The following is a 22,316-nucleotide window of genomic DNA, read 5'->3' as shown; positions in this document are numbered from 1 at the left end:
AGCAATAATTGCAGAGTTCAGCACCGACAGTCACTCTCGAAATTGCATTCAGCAACGGTGATGGACTAATATCCAGCATGCAGCTGGGAAACTTTCTTCCCAGTTTGAAAGTGTAACACACTGTAAGGATTCATTGCTGATGTAATGGCCTCTCTGTAATGTTTCACTGCTGAGGTAATGGTTTCTCTGCAGCAGCAATGTTTAGGTTACGACTAGAGATAACAGGGTTTTGGAGTGTGGGACTATCCAATGACAGAAATGTTCTTCCTTGTGAGTCTGGAAGAGAGATTTTCATGGCCTTTTGCTGGGGAGAGATGAGAAGACGTGAATGGAGAGAGTGGGCCCTTTTTCATTTTTTTTTTTTTGTTTTCTTTACTGACCCTTTATTAAAAGTAAGAATTATAAATCTTAATAGTGTAATCACATATTATGTACCATTTGTTACTTCAGGTGTCACACAGACGCAAACCTATAAAACTACCAGCAACAATTGAACACACTTGGGAGTCTGGTTTTGCAGTGAACAAACACTATTTTATTGGTAACTACTAATAATAGTGAACTTAAACCAGATAATCCAAGGGTTAGCAATGTTATGCATATATAGGTGTGAATACAGGTTTCCCCCTGCATGTAAAGCTAGAGCGTTCCTATAAAACCATTTGTAAGCCGAAATGTCATGAAGCGAAGAATCAATCACCATTAATTTAAATGGGAAAAGATTGTGGACGTTCCCAGGCCCAAAGAATAACCCACCAAATCATACCAAATAGCACATAAAACCTAAAATAACACTAACCTATTGTAAAAGTAGGAATGATATGATAAGTATACACACTATATAAAGTAGAAATATTGTATGTACGGTGTAGTTTCACTGAAAATCCAGAAGATAGTGAAATGAAATTGATTTGGAGAGAAAAAAAATCGGCACGTGCACACATGCATACACAACCGCCGCACAAGGCTTCATGGTCACGGTAGTCTTTCTCGGGGTAAACTCACATATAAAGCAGGCATCATCTTTATCATAAAAGTGAAAATCCTCTTTGGTTAGAAAAAACAGGTACTAACGTAGGTCTTTCATAACAGTGAGCTGTTGTAAAGCGAACGTCCGAAAAACAGGAGCCACCTGTATATAAAATCCAAAACCTAGGTGGTAAACGACATAGTCAATAGACAATAGGAAATAGGTGCAGAAGTAGACCATTCGGCCCCTCGAGTCTGCACCATCAGTCTTACGATGATGTGGTAGATTCAATTTAGTTTACAAGATTGGAGGGGGAGGAGGGAGGGAGGGAAGGAGAGGGCGAGGGTGAGGGAGATGTAATCCAAGTAAACAGGTGTTGTCGACCTTTTCCAATGCCCATCAAATCTTCCAAGTTAGCCAGACGTGACCAACTCAAGAGCACCTTCTTCAAGGTGCCAACCCAGGCAAGGGTTAGACTCACCGGTAGATCCCATAGGGTCGCTCTTACACGCACTAACAGCCACAGATTATCGATCCTCAAATCCCACCCTTGTGGGTACAAGAAAGTCCAACTATCAGAAACTTTCATCACTAGCCTTTGAGCGTCTGCGTGCCCTGCGAGAAAAGCAGTTACGTGTGTTTAAATACCGTTGTGCTGAACACCATCTGTCCATCACGTAGCTCCGCCCCCTCTCTCTGTAAGAAGTCGCTTGCTTGTTCTGTGTCGGTAAAGGATCATTCTGACCTTGCTTAACCACACAGAACATAAACATTAGCTGGTCACCATAGCAACCCAGCACTTCTGCAGAAATCCAACAGCGTGTCCAAAGTCAGTCTCGGTTCTCTTTGCATTTTAAAGAGACAGTTCACAGAAAGGGGACACATCACTCACTATCCACCCAAACGAGATTCTTCAGTTTGGCCAGACTGGGGTGGGCAGGCTATAACCCCCTCTGTTAAGCTGCCAGCAGAACTGAGGGCTACATAAGATTAGATGACTGAGTGAATCGCTTCCTACATTCACAGCCGGTGAATGGCCTCTCCCCAGTGTGAACTCAGTGATGCACACTGGTTGATTTGGCTGAGAGAATCTTTTCCCAAAGTCTGAGCAGATCGGTCTCTACCCAGTGTGAAGTCGCTGGTGTGCCTTTAGGATGGATGACTGAGTGAATCCTTTCCCACAGTCTGAGCAGGTGAACGGCCCCTCACCAGTGTGAACTCGCTGATGTATCTTCAGATGGGATGATGAAGTGAAACCCTTCCCACAGTCTGAACAGGTGAATGGCCTCTCACCAGTGTGAACTCGCTGATGTATCTTCAGATGGGATGACAAAATGAATCCCTTCCCACAGTCTGAGCAGGTGAACGACCTCTCACCAGTGTGAACTCGCTGATGTATCTTCAGATGGGATGACGAAGCGAATCCCTTCCCACTGTCTGAACAGGTGATTGGCCACTCTCCAGTGTGAACTCCCTGGTGTGCCTTCAGTTGAGATAACTGAGTGAATCCTTTCCCACAGTCTGAGCAGGTGAACGGCTTCTCTCCAGTGTGAACTCGCTGATGTATCTTCAGATGGGATGACGAAGTGAATCCCTTCCCACAGTCTGAGCAGGTGATTGGCCACTCTCCGGTGTGAACTCCCTGGTGTGACTTCAGTTGAGATGACTGACCGAATCCTTTCCCACAGTCTGAGCAGGTGAACGGCTTCTCTCCAGTGTGAACTCGCTGATGTACCTTCAGATGGGATGAGCAAGTGAATCCCTTCCCACAGTCCGAGCAGGTGATTGCCCACTCTCCGGTGTGAACTCCCTGGTGTGCCTTCAGTTGAGATGTCTGAGTGAATCCCTTCCCACAGACTGAGCAGGTGAACGGCCTCTCTCCAGTGTGAACTCGCTGATTTATCTTCAGATGGGATGACGAAGCAAATCCCTTCCCACAGTCTGAGCAGGTGAATGGCCTCCCTCCAGTGTGAACTCGCTGATGTATCTTCAGATGGGATGACGAAGCGAATCGCTTCCCACAGTCTGAGCAGGTGAATGGCCTCTCCCCAGTGTGAACTCGCTGATGTACCTTAAGTTGAGGTAATTCGGAGAATCCCTTCCCGCAGTCTGAGCAGGTGAACGGCCACTCTCCGGTGTGAACTGACTGGTGTCTCAGTAAGTGAGCTGATGAAGTGAATGCCTTGCCACAGTCCGAGCAGGTGAACGGCTTCTCCCCAGTGTGAATTCTTTGGTGTACCTTCAGTTGAGATGACTGAGCAAATCCCTTCCCACAGTCTGAGCAGTTGAATGGCCTCTCTCCGGAGTGAACTCGCTGATGTATCTTCAGTCGAGATAATTCAGTGAATCGCTTCCCAGTCTGAGCAGGTGAACAGCCACACTCCGGTGTGAACTGACTGGTGTTTCAGTAACTGATATGATGAAATGAATCCTTTCCCACAGTCTGAGCAGGTGAATGGCCTGTCCCCAGTGTGAACTGACTGGTGTCTCAGTAACTGAGATGACTGAGTGAATCGTTTCCCACAGTCCGAGCAGGTGAACAGCCGCTCCCGAGTGTGAACTCGCTGGTGAGCCATTAGGTCAGATGACCGAGTGAATCCTTCCCCACAAATTCAGCAGTTGACCAGCCTCTGCCCAGTGTGAACTGACTGGTGTGTCCGCAGGTGGGAAGACCAACTGAATCCCTTCTCACTCACAGGACAGGTGAATGGCCTTCCCCAGTGTGAACTCGCTGATGTACCTTCAGTTGAGATGACCGAGTGAATTCATTCCCACTGTCTGAGAAGATGAATGGGCTCCCCTCCATGTAAACTAATGGGCATGCCAGTTGGTCAGATGATCGAGTGAATCCCTCCTGACAGTCTAAGCAGGAAGGATGATTGACTGAAACCCCAGCTCCACTTCTTAAATATCTGGACAGAGACAGCAAAACTGTTGTGTTGTGTTCGAGATTCCCATACTCAAATTCCTTGCAATTTTTAACCTGTAAAAAGATTTACAAAATCCATCAGTGGATATAGGACAACATTTCAGATGAGATTACTTGAGTGTCAAGGTGAGAGCTGGCATCACACTGTTACAGTGAATTTTAACCCAAGTTGGAGAGAGAAATCACCACCTGACTGGGCACAGTGCTGGTATCTGGAAGACCATCAAACTCTCTGATGCTCTTCCTGTCTCTATAAGAATGGGGCATTTCTGCCATCTCCAATCTGTGACCTGGCTCAGTTTGACTCTCTCCCTTGTTATTATTCTGTGTTCCCACTGAGCTGCATGGGTTCCTGGCCCCACAGTAACTGAAACAATCTCACACAAGTAGCCTGCAATCCGTTCCATGCACCCACAACTCTCTGTGTAAATAAAGTTACCCCTGACATCCCCTCCATATCAACTTTCAAGCACCTTAAAACTATACCCCCTCACACTAGCCATTTGAGCCCTGGGGTAAAAGCCTCTGCCTATCCACACGATCAGTGTCCCTCATCATCCTATACATCTGAAAAAGGCTCTAAACATAAACAAAGATATTATACATTTCTTTGAGGATTTGTTGGGAATAGACAACGTTATGACAGTATAGATAGGGTACAGGTACGCAGCTTTTTCCACTGAGGATGGGTGCGATGACAACCATAGGTCATGGGCAAGTGGGGAAGTGAAAATTTAATGGGAACATTTGGAAAAGCTCTTTACTGAAATGGTCGTGAGAGCTTGCAGTGAGATGCCAGCACAAGTGGTGAATATGAGTTCAGTTTCACCATTTAAAAGAAGTTTGGATGGGAGCCTGGATGGTAGGGGTATGGTGGGCGATGGTCCCGGTGCAGTTAGTTGCATTAGACAGTTTAAATGTTTGTTTGGCATTGAATGGATTGGGCAAATAGCCTGTTTCCGTACTGAACTTCTCCATGTTTCTGTGACAGAGAAGCTGGCTAAACTTGCTTGGAAGGGAAAGATAGGAGTGACAACGGAGCAACAATGGCTGGAGTTTCTGGGAGCAATTCAGGAGCTGAGTGATCGATACATCCCAAAGAAGTGGAAGCTTTGTAAAGGCAGGAAGACACAGCTGTGGCTGAAATGAGAAGCCAAAGCCAACATAAAAGCCAAAGAGAGGGCAAACAAAAGAGCAAAAACTATTGGAAGCTTTTAGAAACCAACAGAAGACGACTAAAAATAAGACCGATGAGCTCGGGGGTGGAATTATGATACTGTTGTCATTAATGAGTCTTGGTAGCACCCAACAGTCTGAGGCATTTAGAGGAACAAAATATCGGGGGCCTCAATATCTCTTGAAAACCAAGGCTCCCTGCACCAGTTACCTTTCAGCATACGAACTCTACACTCCCAAAAATGTCTCTTCTGAAGGCCTCCCGCTTACCAAGTACTCCTTTGCCAGAAAACGGCCTATCCCAAACCACACTTGTCAGGTCCTTTTGACACCATCAAAACTGACCTTTTATCCCCTCTGTTCTGTTCCCCTAACTAACGAATCCCCTATCACCCGTTTGACTTTCCTCTGCCAGGTAATCCCTCCATCCCCAACAGTTTCTAAAGCGGCCCACCTGGCTGTTGTGTGGGATGGCAACAAGAGTACTCTGCGATGGCTATTTAACTTCATTCCCCTTCATGTCTCTCACCTAGTTTCCTGTCTCCTGCACCTTAGGTGTAACTCACCTCTCTTCATGTCATATCTATCACCCCCCCAACTGCTGGATGATCCACAATTCATCCGTTTTCAGCTCCAACTCCTCAAAGTGCAGCTGGGTGCACATCTTGTAGGTGAGGGTGTCAGGGACACTGGAGTTCTCCCCACCAATGTCCCCTCTAATTTGTAATCACCAGTGTGCACAGAAATCTTGTACTGTGCATTCTTTTACCCAGTGACGATATGTGCACTGCGAATTTTATATAGAGAGGTATTCATTTTAACAGCCAGCAAATCACTGTCTGTAAGAACTGTGATCTCCTCTGGGCTCGATCCAGTTCATCTGCCCTCTCACACCATGTCACAGGCCTGTAAAGGGTAATGAAGGATTTTCTCTCCAGTGCTTTTGCACTTTGTCCATAAGTGGTTTGCTTGCTAAATTATGCTTTAAAAAGTCAGATTTCCAAATAGCACTACAATTCTTCCCTCTTGTAAACTCTCCAACAACTTTTGCATCACCACAATACACACAGGTATCACCAGTTTCTGTATTGTTCATAAATATTTCCCCTGAAGTCTCCCCCAATGACTGACGGTGGTGACCTCAGTGATGGCAATGCCAATGAATATGAAGGGAAGGGCAGTAGTCTGTCTCACTGGAGTCTGGCACATTTGATGTGAAAGCTACTTGTTGCCCAGGGCAAAGGTGTTTGATATCATTATCTTCCAGAGAGAATGGGACAAAACATGTCGTCACGGGTAGAAAAGTCCAGAACAAGAGGAGGTGGAACAAGCAACACACACAAAATGCTGGAGGAACTCAGCAGGCCGGGCAGCATCTATGGAAAAGAGTACTAATGCTGAGTTCCTCCGGCATTTTGTGTGTATTGCTTGGATTTCCAGCATCTGCAGATTTTCTCTTGTTAATGATTGGAGGTAGAACAAAGGCGAATTTCTCAACTGGTGATGTAAAAGATTTTGTTCCCTTTCTCCGAGTTCCTAATCCTTGCATTTAGATAGCTGGAGCTCAGCTCTGTCTGAGAGATCCATCGGTTCCCATTCCCTCATCAGCCAGGAGCTCCCCGGGGCCCGTGTACGGATCGTGAGGCTGAGAGAGAGGGAAGAGGGCAGGACTGTCCCGGGATTGCGGACTGTGATGTCCGGATTTCACAGGAATCGTTCTGAAGTCGGTGTTTCAGAGAAAAACACGGAGAATCACTCTTACCTCCATCCGACATTTTCAAGCCTTCAGTGTACTATGCGCATGCGTGACACTCGGGGACGTCCTCAGCCTGACGCCTGCGCATTTCATCGGTGCCTCAACGACGGCGAAATTTTTAACTCATGGCCCTATGGGTAATCACGGTGCCATTAAAGATTTGTGCAGTTACCGGTTCAAGGTCTATACCTTATTTTTTTCGAGTGTATCGAAAAATTTGCAGCTGTTTTAACGCAGAAAGCGGCTCCCATAAGCAATATACTCAATATCAACGCGTATCTAATGCCAAAGTAAAATGCAGTTATAAAACACAGGAGATTCTGCAGTTGCTTAGAATACAGAGACGCACACACACAAAATGCTGGAGGAACTCTGCAGTTCAAGCAGCAACTAAGCAGCGGAGTACACAGGCTAGGCATGCTGAAAGGGCTCGGTGTAAACGTTGTCTTTTTATTCCTCTTCACATTTGCTGTCTGTTGATTTCCACCAGTATTTTGCAGAAATTAACCACCTTTTTTTTCGATCAACCAGTTTCCAAATGCTTCTAATCTTTCTTTTGTAGCCAAATCCAGCTGGTCTGATTCCTCCTCCTCGTAAACTCTGGACCCCATCTCTCTTTGCAGCCCCAAAGCCTGACTCAATCTGACAACTCTCTGGCTTTTGACTGTGCACCATCGAAGATTCACTCGCTAGTCTGCTGTCAGACTTTAGAGGTGCATTGTGTTACGAGACCGCAGGTTCGTTTACTGTGAGTGTCACGTTGAGTGCCTGAGTGAGGCGGGTCAGTGACGTGAAACACATAGGGGGAGGGAGGGAGGGAGAGGAGAGATGTGGAGGAAAGGGGGAGGGAATGTCAAAACCACAGTGAGCTCATCGTCTTATTCAGACTGGAGAAAATCATGCGGGTGTATAAGATGATGAGAGGCATTGGTCGTGTGGATAGCCAGAGGCTTTTTCCCAGGCTGAAACGGCTAACACGAGGGGGAATAGGTTTAAACTGCTTGGAAGTAGGTACAGAGGAGATATCAGAGCTAAGGTTTTTTTTTAAGCAAACAGTGGTGTGTGTGTGTGTGGAATGCACTGTCAGCAATGGTGGTAGAGGCGGATACAATAGGGTCTTTTAAGAGACTCTGAGATAGGTACATGGAGCTTAGGAAAATAGATTTCTATGATTCTGTGAAATTCAACGGAAATCTCCTATTCCACGGAGTGGTGACTAGTTGCAACCTGACACCTCAGGGAGTGTGAGAGGGGAACGGCAGGGGTAGATTTTGATATCCGGATATGGAACAGAAACATGGGCAGGAACCAGATGGTCCGACTGGACTTTGTAGCGTCCATAGTGAGTGCAGTGGAGACAGTAAATATCTGAGACACGGGATTTGATACAAAACTGATTTATCTTTCACAGATCCACAATATTAAACACCAGTCTAGTTTAAGGCTAACATCAGCAGTACAGACTCCTCCAAGGCTCAGTGACCAGGGTTCAGACCTGGGTGCGATGAGCAGCCGCAAAAACTGCAGAATTTGACAGTAACAGTCCCTCGTGAACCTGCAGCTGCCTTCAGTTACTGTGATGGTTAAACATTTAACACAGATATGATTTGAACTTCCTCCCTGATGTAGAAGGGTTCATACCGAAGATGTAGGGGAGAAGGAAAACAAAAAGATAATAAAGTTGTGTGCACCGTTAGGGATAAGCAGAGAGGAAGAGGTGGAGAGTTTCTTAAATGCATTTATTTTAATGCTAGGAGCATTGTAAGAAAGGTGGATGAGGTTAGAGCATGGATTGATACCTGGAAATATGATGTTGTAGCTATTAGTGAAACATGTTTGCAGAAGGGGTGTGATTGGCAACTAAATATTCCTAGATTTCGTTGTTTCAGGTGTGATAGAATCGGAGGGGCAAGAGGGGAAGGCGTTGCATTGCTTGTCCAAGAAAATATCAGGGCGGTGTTTTCACTGGATAGATTAGAGGGCTCGTCCAGGGGGACTATTTGGGTGGAATTAAGGAATGGGAAAGGTGTAGTAACACTTAAAGGGGTGTATTATAGACCACCTAATGGGGAGCGAGAATTGGATGAGCAAATTTGTAAGGAGATAGTAGTTATTTGTAGTAAGCACAAGGTTGTGATTGTGGCAGATTTTAATTTTCCACACATAGACTGGGAAGCCCATTCTGTAAAACGGCTGCATGGTTTTGAGTTTGTAAAATGTGTGCAGGATAGTTGTTTGCAGCAATACATAGAGATACCAACTAGAGAAGTGGCAGTGTTGGATCTCCTGCTGGGAATGAGATAGCTCAGGTGACGGAGGTATGTGTTGGGGACCACATAGTGTCCAGTGATCACAATACCATTTGTTCCAAAATAATTATGGAGAAGGATAGGACTGAAACCAGGGTTGAGATTTTTGATTGGAGAAAGGCTAACTTTCAGGAGATGCAAAAAGATGTAGGAGTGGATTGGGACAATTTGTTAATGGGAAGGATATAATAGAGAAATGGAGGTCATTTAAAGGTGAATTTTTGAGGGTACAGAATCTTTATGTTCCTATTAGGTTGAAAGGAAAGGTTCAAAGTTCGAGAGGGCCATGGTTTTCAAGGGATATTGGAAACTTGGTTTGGAAAATGAGAGAGATCTATAATAAATATAGGCAGCATGGAGCAATTGTGGTGCTCGGGGAATATAAAGAATGTAAAAAGAATCTAATATAAAGAATGTAAAAATGTAAAAATAAATTAGAAAAGCTAAAAGAGGATATGAGGCTGCTTTGGCAAGTAAGGTGAAAATGAATCCAGAGGGTTTCTACAGTTAAGTTAATAGCAAAAGGATAATGAGGGATAAAATTGGTCCCTTAGAGAATCAGAGTGGACAGCTATGTGTGGAGCCGAAACGAGTGGGGGAGGTTTTGAAAATTTTATTTTCATCAGTATTCACTTAGGAGAATTATATTGAATTGTGTAAGGTAAGGGAAACAAGTAGGGTAGTTATGGAAACTAAGATGATTAACGAAGAGGAAGTACTAAAGCTTTTAAAGAATATAAAAGTGGACAAGTCTCTGGTTCCTGATAGGATATTTCCTAGAACCTTGAGGGAAGTTAGTGTAGAAATAGCAGGGACTCTGACAAAAATATTCCTAATGTCATTTGAAAGGGGGATGGTGCCAGAGAATTGGCGTATTGTTGTTCTATTGTTTAAAAAGGTATCTCAGAGTAAACCTAGCGATGATGGGCCTGTAAGTTTGACATCAGTGGTGGGTAAATTAATGGAAAATATTCTTAGATATGGTATATATAACTATCTGATTAGACAGGGTCTGTTTAGGAACAGTCAACATGGATTTGTGTGTGGAAGGTCATGTTTGATAAAACATATTGAACTTTTTGAAGTGGTTACTAGGAAAGTTGACAAGGATAAAGCAGTGGATGTTGTCTATATGGACTTCAGTAAGGCCTTTGACATGATTCCACATGGAAGGTTAGTTAGGAAGGTTCAATCGTTAGGTATTAATTTTGAAGTAGTAAAATGGATTTATCAGTGGCTAGATGGGAGAGTAATGGTGGATAACTGTTTGTCCGGTTAGAGGCCGGTGACTAGTGGTGTGCCTCTGGGATCTGTACTGGGTCTAATGTTGTTTGTTATATACATTAATGATCTGGATGATGGGGCGGTAAATTGGATTAGAAAGTATGCAGATGATACTAAGATAGGTGGCGTTGTGGATAATGAAGCAGGTTTTTAAAGCTTGCAGAGAGAATTAAGCCAGTTAGAAGAGTGGACAGAAAGATGTCAGATGGAGGTTAATGCTGATGTGTGAGGTGCAACATTTTGGTAGGTCTAATCAAAATAGGACATACATAGTAAACAGTAAGACATTGAAGAATGTAGTAGAACAGAGTGATCTGTGGGGCATAGATAATAGAATGATGGTGAATAGTCCCCTGAAGGTGGAATCTCATGTGGATAGGGTTGTGAAGAAAGATTTTGGTATGCTGGCCTTTATAAATCAGAGCATTGAGTATAGCAGTTGGGATGTAATGTTAAAAATATACAAGGCATTGTTCAAGCCGAATTCAGAGTACTGTGTACAGTTCTGTTCACCGAATTATAGGAAAGGTGTCAATATAATAGAGTACAGAGAAAATTTACCAGAATGTTACGTGGGTTGCAGCACCTAAGTTACAGAGAAAGGTTGAACAAGTTAGGTCTTTATTCTTTGGAGCATAGAAGATTGAGTGGGGACTTGATAGAGGTATTTAAAAATATGACGGAGATAGATGAAGTTGATGCGGATAGACTTTTTCCATTGACAGTCGGGGAGATTCAAACAAGAGGACATGATTTGAGAGTTAGGGGGCAAAAGTTTAGAGGTAACACAAGTGGGAACTTCTTTACTCAGAGAGTGGTAGCTGTGTGGAGGAGCTTCCAGTAGAAGTGGTAGAAGCAGGTTCGATATTTTTTAAAAAATGGATAGGTACATGGACGGGAAAGGAATGGAGGGTTATGGGCTGAGTGCAGGTCGGTGGGATTAGGTGAGAGTAAGCTTTCAGCACGGACTAGAAGGGCCGAGATGGCCTGTTTCCGTGCTGTAATTATTATATGGTTATATAATAACCATCCAGAAATTATATTACAGGATGAACAAGCAGGACTAACTCCCTCAATAGTTATAACCATTCCCAACACCCACATCTCCATCGACCAATGGAGCACCTCACAACAGGTATTGTTTCTGTCATCAGTCAGACAACCCAATTATTTTCTGTCAATCAGCTTCAAAATGTTCCTATTTTGTTATTTGTTTCCACTTCCTGCTGCTGATTCCCTTCTCATAATACGTTCTTACCCCAACCATCTTCCAGAGCCACAAACTCTACCCTGTGCAGACCTGCCTCTGGCTTCTGACCATGATTCTTTGAACATCCAACTGATGGCTTCCGATTTTAATTCCAGTCTTTAAACGACACTTGTGTTTTCAACTATCCTTTGTTAGTAGGAAAAATGACCCATAAAATGGAAATGAGTCGTGATTATTGAGGTTAACTACCAATGTCATTCTTCCTCATCCAGAGATCTGAGGGGCGAAGAACATCTCAGACAGAACTGCAGTCAGCTCAACTTCTTCAGTCCACAGAGAATTCAAGGGAAACCTCTTCACCCACAGAGTGATGACTGTTTGGAACCCATCACCACAGGGAGAGTGAGAGGTGAATAACAGGGGATGATTTAAAAGGACTGTCGTGGAATTGAATCTCAGCAAAGTCCAGGCGGCCTGAGTTGACTCTCTACTGTGCACTACGTGTGTTATAATTTCACTAAGTACCAGAGACAGAGTTTAAAATAGAACTGATTTATTTGTCACAGATGCAGAATATTAAACTCCAGTCCTATTAAAGGTGAATGTGCAGCAGAAGAAACTCCTCCCATGCCCATTGACCAGGATGCAGAACTGGGTGTGGTGAGCAACAGCAATAATTGCAGAGTTCAGCACCGACAGTCACTCTCGAAATTGCATTCAGCAACGGTGATTGACACACATCCAGTGAACGGTCTCTCCAGTGTGAACTCAATGATGCACATTTGGTTGATTTGACTGAGAGAATCTCTTCCCAAAGTCCGAGCAGGTGTCTGTAGTCTCCCCGGTGTGAACTGAGTAGTGTGCTCGCAGGTGGGATGACTGAGTGAATCCTTTTCCATAGTCTGAGCAGGTGAATGGCCTCTCCCCAGTGTGAACTCGCTGATGTACCTTAAGTTGAGATGACAAAGTGAATCTTTTCCCACATTCTGAGCAGGTGAACGGCCTCTCTCCAGTGTGAACTCGCTGATGTGCTTGTAGGTGGGATGACTGAGTGAATCCCTTCCCACAGTCCGAGCAGGTGAACGGCTTCTCACCAGTGTGAACTCGCTGATGTGCTCGCAGGTGGGATGACTGAGTGAATCCTTTCCCACAGTCCGAGCAGGTGAATGGCCTCTCCCCAGTGTGAACTCGCTGATGTGCTTGTAGGTGGGATGACTGAGTGAATCCTTTCCCACAGTCTGAGCAGGTGAATGGCCTCTCCCCAGTGTGAACTCGCTGATGTGCTTGTAGGTGGGATGACTGAGTGAATCCTTTCCCACAGTCTGAGCAGGTGAACGGCCTCTCCCCAGTGTGAACTTGCTGATGAATCTCCAGTTGAGATGACGAAGTGAATCTTTTCCCACAGTCTGAGCAGGTGAATGGCCTCTCCCCCATGTGAACTCGCTGATGTACCTTACGTTTATATGATGAAGTGAATCCTTTCCCACAGTCTGAGCAGGTGAACGGCCTCTCACCAGTGTGTACTAACTGATGTCTCAGTAGGTGAGATGACAACGCAAATCCCTTCCCACAGTCTAAGCAGGAGAATGGCTTCTCCCCAGTGTGAACTCGCTGATGTACCTTAAGCTTATATGACGAAGTGAATCCTTTCCCACAGTCTGAGCAGGTGAACGGCCTCTCCCCAGTGTGAACTGACCAGTGTGCTTGTAGGGTAGCAAACTGTGTGAATGCCTTCCCACAGTCTAAGCAGGTGAATGGCCTCTCCCCAGTGTGAACTCGCTGATGTGCTTCTAGGTGGGATGACTGAGTGAATCCTTTTCCACAGTCCGAGCAGGTGAACGGCCTCTCACCAGTGTGAACTCGCTGATGTACCTTAAGTTGAGATGATAAAGTGAATCTTTTCCCACAGTCTGAGCAGGTGAACGGCCTCTCACCAGTGTGTACTAATTGATGTCTCAGTAGGTGAGATGACAACGCGAATCCCTTCCCACACTCTGAGCAGGTGAACGACCTCTCCCCAGTGTGAACTCGCTGATGTGCTTGTAGGTGGGATGACTGAGTGAATCCTTTTCCACAGTCTGAGCAGGTGAACGGCCTCTCCCCAGTGTGTGCTAACTGATGTCTCAGTAGGTGGGAAGACAACGCCAATCCCTTCCCACAGTCTGAGCAGGTGAACGGCCTCTCCCCAGAGTGAACTCGCTGATGTAGCTTAAGATTAGATGACAAAGAGAATCCTTTCCCACAGTCAGAGCAGGTGAATGGCCTCTCACCCGTGTGAACTGACTGATGACTCAGTAGGTGAGCTGACAACGTGAATCCCTTCCCACAGTCTGAGCAGGTGAATGGCCGCACCCCGGTGTGAACTCGCTGGTGAGCCATTAGGGTGGATGACTGAGCAGATAAATGGATTCCCCCCGTGTAAATTGACTGCATGTCAGTCGGTCAGATGATCGATGAATCTCTCCCACAGTCTGAATAGGAATAATGATTGAGTGAATCACTCCCCACAGCCTGAATAGGAATAACGATCGAGTGAAACTCTCCCCCAGTCTGAATAGGAATAATGATCGAGTGAATCACTCCCCACAGCCTGAGTAGGAATGATGATCGAGTGAATCCCTTGTTCCACTTCTTAAATATCTGGACATAGACAACAAAACAGCGTGTTGTGTTTGACCTCCCCGTAGATAATTTCCTTGTTGTTTTTAACCTGAAAAAGATTTATAGTACATCAATGGGTGAAGGACAATATGTCAGACGAGATTACTTGAGGTGTCAAGGTGTGATCTGGCATCACACTGTTACAGTGAGGTTCAACCCAAGTTGGAGAGAGAAGTCATCTTCCAGCTGGGCACAGTGCAGGTATCTGGAATGACCATCAAACTCTCTGATGATCTTCCTGTCTCTATAAGAATGGGGCATTTCTGCCGTCACCAATCTGTGACCTGGCTCAGTTTGACTCTCTCCATTGGTATTGTTCCCTGTTCCCACTGAGCTGCAAGAGTGCCTGGCCCCACAGTAACTGAAACAGACTCACACAAATACCCTTTGTTGACGTGCAGCTGGGATTTTCTTTTATCTATTGTCAATGTGAAGTGCCACAGTTTTGAAGCCATGCAAACGTTTCCTGCCCAGATGAATAGTTGGTCCGCACAGCTGTTAAAAGTTATTAAATGAATAATCATATTATTTCAGGTTCTTGTCACAATCATAGAAAAGCACAACACAGAATCAGGCCCTTTGGCCCATCTAGTTTGTGTTGAATTACTTAAACTGTCTGTTCCTGTACCCCTGCCCTCCAGGTGCCTATACAACCCTCTTAGAAGTTGAAACTGAGCTCGCATGGACCAGCTGGGTTTTCTGCTCATTCCACACCCGGATGACCGTCAGTGGAAGAAGTTTCCCCTCATGTCCCCTTAACATTTCACCTTTCACCCTAAACCCATGGCCTCTGGTTGTAGTCTCACCCAATCTCAGTGGAAAAAGCCAGCTTGCATTTTCCCCATCTATAACCCTCATGATTTTGGTATGCCTCCGTCAAATCTCCCCTCAATCTTCTACATTCCAAGGAATTCCAATTTTGGGGGATATTAACTTGCGAGTGGATTGGGAAAATCAGGTCAGCACTGGATCTCAAGAGAGAGAATTTGTAGAACGTCTATGAGATGGCTTTTTAGAACAGCTTGTTGTTGAGCCCACTAGGGGATCAGCTGTACTGGATTGGGTGTTGTGTGATGAAACAGAGGTAATTAGAGAGATGGAAGTGAAGGAACCCTTAGGAGGCAGTGATCACAACATGACTGAGTTCCTGTGAAATTTGAGAAAGAGAAGCTGAAATCCGATGTGTCGGTATTTCAGTGGAGTAAAGGAAATTACAGTGGCATGAGAGAGGAACTGGCCAAGGTTGACTGGAAAGGGACACTAGCAGGAAGGACGGCAGAGCAGCAGTGGCTGGAGTTCATGTGAGAAGTGAGGAAGGTGCAGGACAGATATATTCCAAAGAAGAAGAAATTTTCAAATGGAAAAAGGATGCAACCGTGGCTGACAAGAGAAGTCAAAGCCAAAGTTAAAGTAAAGCAGAGGGCATAGAAGGAAGCAAAAATTAGTGGGAAGACAGGGGATTGGGAAGTTTTTAAAAGCTTACAGAAGGAAACTAAGAAGGTCATTTAGAGGGAAAAGATGAACTATGAAAGGAAGCGAGCAAATAATATCAAAGATGATACTAAAAGCTTTCTCAAGTATATAAAGAGTAAAAGGCTTTGTGAATAGATATAGGACTGATAAAAAATGATGCTGGCAAATTGTAATGGGAGAAATGGAGATGGCGGAGGAACTGAACGAGTATTATGCATCAGTCTTCACTGAGAAAGACATCAGAAATATACCGGACATTCAAGGGTGTCAGGGAAGAGAAATGTGCACAGTCACAATTACGACAGAGGAAGTACTCAGGAAGCTGAATAGTCTAAGGGTAGATAGATCTCCTGGACCAGATGGAATGCACCCTCGTGTTTTGTAGGAGGTAGCAGTGGAGATTGCGGAGGCATTAGCAATGATCTTTCAAAAGTCGATAGACTGTGGCATGGTTCCGGAGGACTGGAAGACTGCAAATGTCACACTGCTACTTAAGAAAGGGGCAAGGGAGAAAAAGGAAATTATAGACCTGTTATCTTGACGGCGGTGGTTCGGAAGTTGTTGGAGTCGATTGTCAAGGATGAGGTTACGGAGTACCTAGAGGCATACGACAAGATAGGCTGAACTCAGCATGGTTTCCTTAAAGGAAAATCCTGCCTGACAAACCTAGTGTAATTTTTTGAGGGAATCACAAGTAGGCTAGACAAGGGAGATGCAGTGGATGTTGTGTATTTGGATTTTCAGAAGGCCTTTGACAAGGTGCCACACGAGGCTGCTAAACAAGATAAGAGTCCATGGAATTACGGGAAAATTACATACGTGGATAGAGCATTGGTTGATTGGCGGGAAACAGAATGTGGGAATAAAGGCATCCCCATTGAGTCCTGACGAAGGGTCTCAGCCCAAAACGTGGACAGTGCTTCTCCTTATAGATGCTGCTTGGCCTGCTGTGTTCCACCAGCATTTTGTGTGTGTTGTTTTATAAAGGCATCCCATGCTGGTTGGCTGCCAGTTACCAGTGGTGTTCCACAGGGGTCCGTGTTGGGGCTGTTTCTTTTTACGTTGTGTATCAACGATTTGGATTATGGAATAGATGGCTTTGTGGCTAAGTTTGTTGATGATACTAAGATAGGTGGAGGGGCTCGTAGTACTGAGGAAACAGAGAATCTGCAGAGAGCCTTGGATAGATTGGGGGAATGGGCAAAGAAGTGGCAATTGAATTACATTGTCTGAAAGTGTATGGTCATGCACTTTGGTAGAAGAAATAAACGGGCAGACTATTATTTAAATGGGGAGAAAATTCAGAGTTCTGAGATGCAACGGCACTTGGGAGTCCTTGTGAAGGATACCCTTAAGGTTAACCTCCAGACTGAGTTGGTGGTGAAAATGGCGAATGCAATGTTGGCATTCATTTCTAGAGGAATATAGAGTATAGGAGCAGGGATGTGATGTTGAGGCTCTATAAGGCACTGGTAAGACATCACTTGTGTGCAGTTTTGGGCTCCTTATTTAAGAAAGGATGTGCTGACATTGGAGAGGGTTCAGAGAAGATCCACTGGAATGATTCCAGGAATGAGAGGGTTAACATATGAGGAACGTTTGACCACTCTTGGACTGTACTCATTGGTGTTTAGAAGAATGCGGGGGGACATCACAGAAATATTTTGAATGTTGAAAGACATGGACAGAGTGGATGTGGCAAAGTTGTTTCCCATAGTGGGGGAGTCCAGTACGAAAGGACATGACTTGAGGATTGCAGGGCGCCCATGCAGAATGGAGTTGCGAAAACATTTTTTCAGCCAGAGGGTGGTGAATCTGTGGAATTTGTTGCCACCAGCGGCAGTGCAGGCCAAGTCATTGGGTGTATTTAAGGCAGAGATTGATAGGTATCTGAGTAGTCAGGGCATCAAAGATTATGCTGAGAAGGCGGGGGAATGGGACTCAAGGGGAGATTGGATCAGCTCATGTTGAAATGGAGGAGCAGACTCGATGGGATGAATGGTCGACTGCTGCTCCTTTGTCTTATGGTGATTCCTGTGTATGCACCCTGGAAGCCTCAAGAAACGATAATGATCATGAATCAGGCCCTAGATAGAAAAGAAAATCCAGCACAGTTTGCTCAGTGTGTCCAGAGTACTACACAAATGTTTAATTCGACTCAGTAAGATTTATTCAGTCTCTGCTGCATGATTCTGTCAGCTGATGAGGGGCGGAAATGGAAGGCAGAATTGAGATACCAAACCTATCAGGAGTTACAGGCAGAAAACCATAATGAGAATGAACAGACAGACCAGATCATTCAAGCATTGGAAAGGGCTGTCCAGCAACCTGTAGCATCACTAAAGTACCTGGATGCAAACATAACCCTGGGGAAATCAGGACCAGACTATTGGGAGTGATTTGTGGCCTGCTACGGCACTTTCACAGGAGACCAAGCCTTTAATGATGGGAATCTGTCCCCCCTGTTCAATGCCCTACTGCTCCAATGCTTACCAACAAAGTTAGCCAACAGGATTAAAACAAATAATATGGATTGGCCTGACAATGACTGAAATAGAATGCGACGAGCTTTGACATATTATTGGGACCCGGCTTTTGAATCCCGATCAACCCCGAAGGGAACTAATATTTAAAATGAACATGTTCAGCAGGAAGGATGCGAGCGGGCTACATCTGGGGATCAGAAATGGGATCAAAAACCTACCAAGGGACAGATGGGGACAACAACCCGTTTAGAAATGGACAAGCAAGGATGCCTCCTACTCTGAGTATCATCCCTCAGGAAGTGCCCAGTGTAATATTGACAGGTGCTGGAATTTCAATTCCGTTTATGATTGATATGGGGCAACCACAACCAGTCTCGATCAGGAAATAGTATCGGAAAAGGGATTCCAGCTAAGGCACGGAACGTACGTATTCACATACCCAGCCACAGCAGGTGGAATTCCAGGGGAAGCAGTGTGAGGTTTCATTTACTGTCACCACCAGACGGGGGTGTAATCTCGTAGGGAGAGACTTGCTCTGTCTGTTGGACGTCGAGATTCTAAGCACGGACAAGGATATCATGCTGTTACTGCGAACAACTGATAGCTTCCTCTGACCACCCAGTGGTGGGCACTTTATCTGGACTCCACCTCATTTGAACCCCTTCTGCCAGGGGCCAGCTCTCATGTGACTCTGTGTTATGACCCTACGTGGTGCTCAACTGAGGAAAACTAATATTTTGCACCCCTCGAGGGACAGAAATTCCCAGTCATGGTGATTGGAGAGGATAAAGGAAGAGACGGCATTGCATTTCTGGCCAAAGTTCCAAATTTCTTTTGGCGACAGACAGGACTGGTGGTTCCCCATACCACCTTCAGGGTTTGCCCTGGGTTCAAGCCAAAGAGCCAAGGGCTCCTTGCCCACACCCTGACGAAACAGGCCTCCAGCACTGACGGAGACTGGCAAAATTGGTCCTCTTGAAGATCAGAGTGGTCACCTATGAATGGAAACAAAAGAAATTGGGGGGATCTTAAATGTATTTTTTTGCTCCTGTATTTACTAAGTAAATTGGCATGAAGTCAATGGAAGTAAGGCAAACAAGAATTAAGGTCATGGAATCTATACAGAAAGAAGAAGAGGAGGTGCTTGCTATCTAGAGGCAAGTCAGAGTAGATAAATCTCTTGGACCTGACAGGGTATTCCCTCGGACTTTGAAGGAAACTAGTGTTGAAATTGCAGGGGCCCTGGCAGGTATATTTAAATGTTGTTATCTGCGGGTGAGGTGCTAGAGAATTCAAGGATAGCTCATGTTGTTCTGTTGGGTAAAAAAGACTCAAAAAGTAATTCAGGAAATTATAGGGTAACTTTGACGACGGTCATGGGTAAATTATTGGAAGGGGTGCTAAGCGATAGGATCTACAAGTATTTAGATAGACAGGGACTTATTAGGGTGAGTCAACATGGCTTTGCGTATGGTAGGGCATGATTAACAAGAGTGTTTCAAGGAGGTTACAGGAAAATGGATGAAGGCAAGGCAGTGGATGTTGTCTGTATGGACTTCAGTAAGGCCTTTGACAAGGTCCTGCATGGGAGGTTATTTAGGAAGATTCAGTTGCTAGGTATACATGGAGAGGTAGTAAACTGGATTAGAAATTGGCTCAATGGAAGAAGCCAGAGAGTGGTAGTGGAGGATTGCTACTCTGAGTGGAGGCCTGTGACTAGTGGTGTGCCACAGGGATCAGTGCTGGGTCCATTGTTATTTGTCATCTATATCGATGATCTGGATAATAATTTGGTAAATTGGATCAGCAAATTTGCTGATGATACAAAAATTGGAGGTGTAGTGGACAGTGAGGAAGGTTTTCAAAGCTTGCAGAGGGATCTGGACCAGCTAGAAAAATGGGCTGAAAAATGGCAGAAGGAGTTTAATACAGGCAAGTGTGAGGTATTGCACTTTGGAAGGAAAAACTAAGGTAGAACATACAAGGTAAATGGTAGGGCACTGAGGAGTGCAGTAGAAAAGATGGATCTTTGAATACAGATACAAAATTCCCTAAAAGTGGCGTCACGGGTAGATAGGGTAGTAAAGAAAGCTTTTGGTACATTGGCCTTCATAAATCAAAGTTTTGAGTATACGAGTTGGAATGTTATGGTAAGGCGGTATAAGGCATTGGTGAGGGTGAATTTGGAGTATTGTGTGCAGTTTTAGTCACTTAATTACAGGAAGGATATTAATAAGGTTGAAAGAGTGCAGAGAAGGTTTACAAGGATGTTGCCGGGACTTGAGGACATGTGTTACAGAGAAAGGATCAATAGTTTTGGACTTTATTCCTTGGAGAGTAGAAGAATGAGCAGAGACTTGATAGAGGTATATGAAATTATGATGGGTATAGATGGAGTGAAAGCAAACAGGCTTTTTCCACTGAGGCTAGGGGAGAAAAAGAACGGAAGACATGGGTTAAGGGTGAAGGGTGAAACATTTAAAGGGAATATTGGGGGGGGGGCTTCTTCACAACTGGGTCTGATAGAAGCATAACTGGTTCTTCTGGGCACATTCTGTCTCACTCCCAACTATTTCCTACCTTCCTTTGTGCAGGTATGTAATGTCTAAAGGACCAGTGTTTGAGTAAATGAGACTCACCAAACTTTCTCCTGACTGAATCACTGGAATCTCCGAGTCAGATGGGTTCTCTCCAGTCGGTGCTCTCAATCCTCGGGCTGGTTCACTTGTTGCTGTTCCCTCGACTTCAGTCGTGGTTTTTCTTCCAATAAATCTCTCACTGCAGGTCTAACTTTAACATGTAAGATAATGAAGCACGTTAACAATGAAAAGTAGGACCAAACATTTCTGCTTAATGTTACTAGGAACAAAACTCACTGAAATTTAAACATTGAAGGTAAATATAATGATCTCAGTGAACAATCTTTTATTGTCCCTCACATGACACAGACGATATGGGATAAGAAGGAGCCGTCATTCAGTCATGGTAAGACATAAGACACAGGAAGAGAATTAGGTGATTCGATCCATCTGGTCTGCCCACCACTCAACCACGGCTGATTTTCATTCCAACACCATATTCCTGTCTTCCTCCTGTTAGCCTGAAGGTACTTAGCAATCATGAATATATTAATTTCTGACATAAATACCAGAAATACTCAGCAGGTAAGGAATAGCTTACAATACAATTCAATTAATAACATTTCATCAGAATGACTTCAAATATTTTCAGTTTTTAGTGTAGATCTCCAGCACAGCTGCCTGATTTCCACTGTGTGACAGTGAGGGGGGGGGGGGGGGGAGGAATTTCCAAACACAGTTTGAACACCAAACTCAGGGTCTATATCTACTGTTGTAAACACGGAACAGCTCATTTACTCACAGCCTCTCCCTCTGAGGATGGAAGTGGGAATTATCCTCTCCTCAGATTGGCAGTCATTGCTTCCAAAGGAACTCCAGAAACAAACATCTGAACCAAGACCAGAAATACTCACTCAACACCTCATAAGCCCAAGCAGCTTGATCCCCAGGTCCATTTTACCTGGATGAAAAACTATGATATCCCAGGACCCAACCTCACAGAGTCACACAGCTTAATCTGCCACTCACCGACCCTGAGAGTCTCACACATTGTCCTCCCATCTCTCACTGGGTAGTGCAATCCGGGATTTCCCCACAAGCAATGTCCAGCTGCTCGAAGAAGGACATCCATCCAGCCCCATCTGTAGAAGCACTAACCAAAGTCCAAGCCAAAACACCAGCAGTTCCATTTGCCTGGAAAGCCAATCACAGGATTAGAGCCCAAGCACCAACTCTCCCAGTACTCTTTGCTGCCAGTAAAATGCTGCAGTGTGTCAGCCCGTCACTGTTCATAAACTAGCACCTCCACACCAATGCACAACAGAAGTGGGACCTGATGACCCTCCGGCATTCCAGCTAACAATAACTGATTCTGGAAATGATCAGCGAGGCCAAAGGGACAAAAGAACACTTCACAATGAAGACAAGGGTTGGAAGAAAGTTTGTTGATATATAATATTGAGGAGGTGGGATACAAGGCAGA

General features: G+C 44.8%; 1 protein-coding gene across 1 annotated transcript; it reads right to left on the bottom strand.

The window, feature by feature from the left end:
* Positions 1–1,280: 1,280 nt before the first annotated feature.
* Positions 1,281–21,850, bottom strand: LOC132388944 (zinc finger protein 850-like). The gene is made up of 4 exons (XM_059961356.1): positions 20,894–21,850; positions 12,431–14,790; positions 3,795–3,882; positions 1,281–3,359 (listed from the first exon to the last, which is right to left on the bottom strand). The coding sequence occupies exons 2-4, from the start codon at positions 14,065–14,067 to the stop codon at positions 2,091–2,093; spliced, it is 2,994 nt and encodes a 997-aa protein (XP_059817339.1). The 5' UTR covers positions 14,068–14,790; positions 20,894–21,850; the 3' UTR covers positions 1,281–2,090.
* Between the last annotated feature and the right edge of the window lie 466 nt (positions 21,851–22,316).

The sequence above is a fragment of the Hypanus sabinus genome, unplaced genomic scaffold, assembly GCF_030144855.1.
Source record: "Hypanus sabinus isolate sHypSab1 unplaced genomic scaffold, sHypSab1.hap1 scaffold_440, whole genome shotgun sequence".
NCBI classification, from domain to species: Eukaryota; Metazoa; Chordata; class Chondrichthyes; order Myliobatiformes; family Dasyatidae; genus Hypanus; species Hypanus sabinus.
The sequence above is the reverse complement of the archived record's forward strand: the minus strand, read 5'-3'. Positions and strand labels throughout refer to the sequence as shown.

Coding starts and splice junctions, on each gene's coding strand:
- LOC132388944 (XM_059961356.1), bottom strand. CDS start 14,067: ATGCAGTCAATTTACACGGGGGGAATCCATTTATCTGCTCAGTCATCC. Junction 3,883..12,430: donor TTTGGGAAGAGATTCTCTCA/GTCAAATCAACC, acceptor GTCTCTGTCCAG/ATATTTAAGAAGTGGAGCTG. Junction 3,360..3,794: donor CTCGATCATCTGACCAACTG/GCATGCCCATTA, acceptor ACCAGTCAGTTC/ACACCGGAGTGTGGCTGTTC.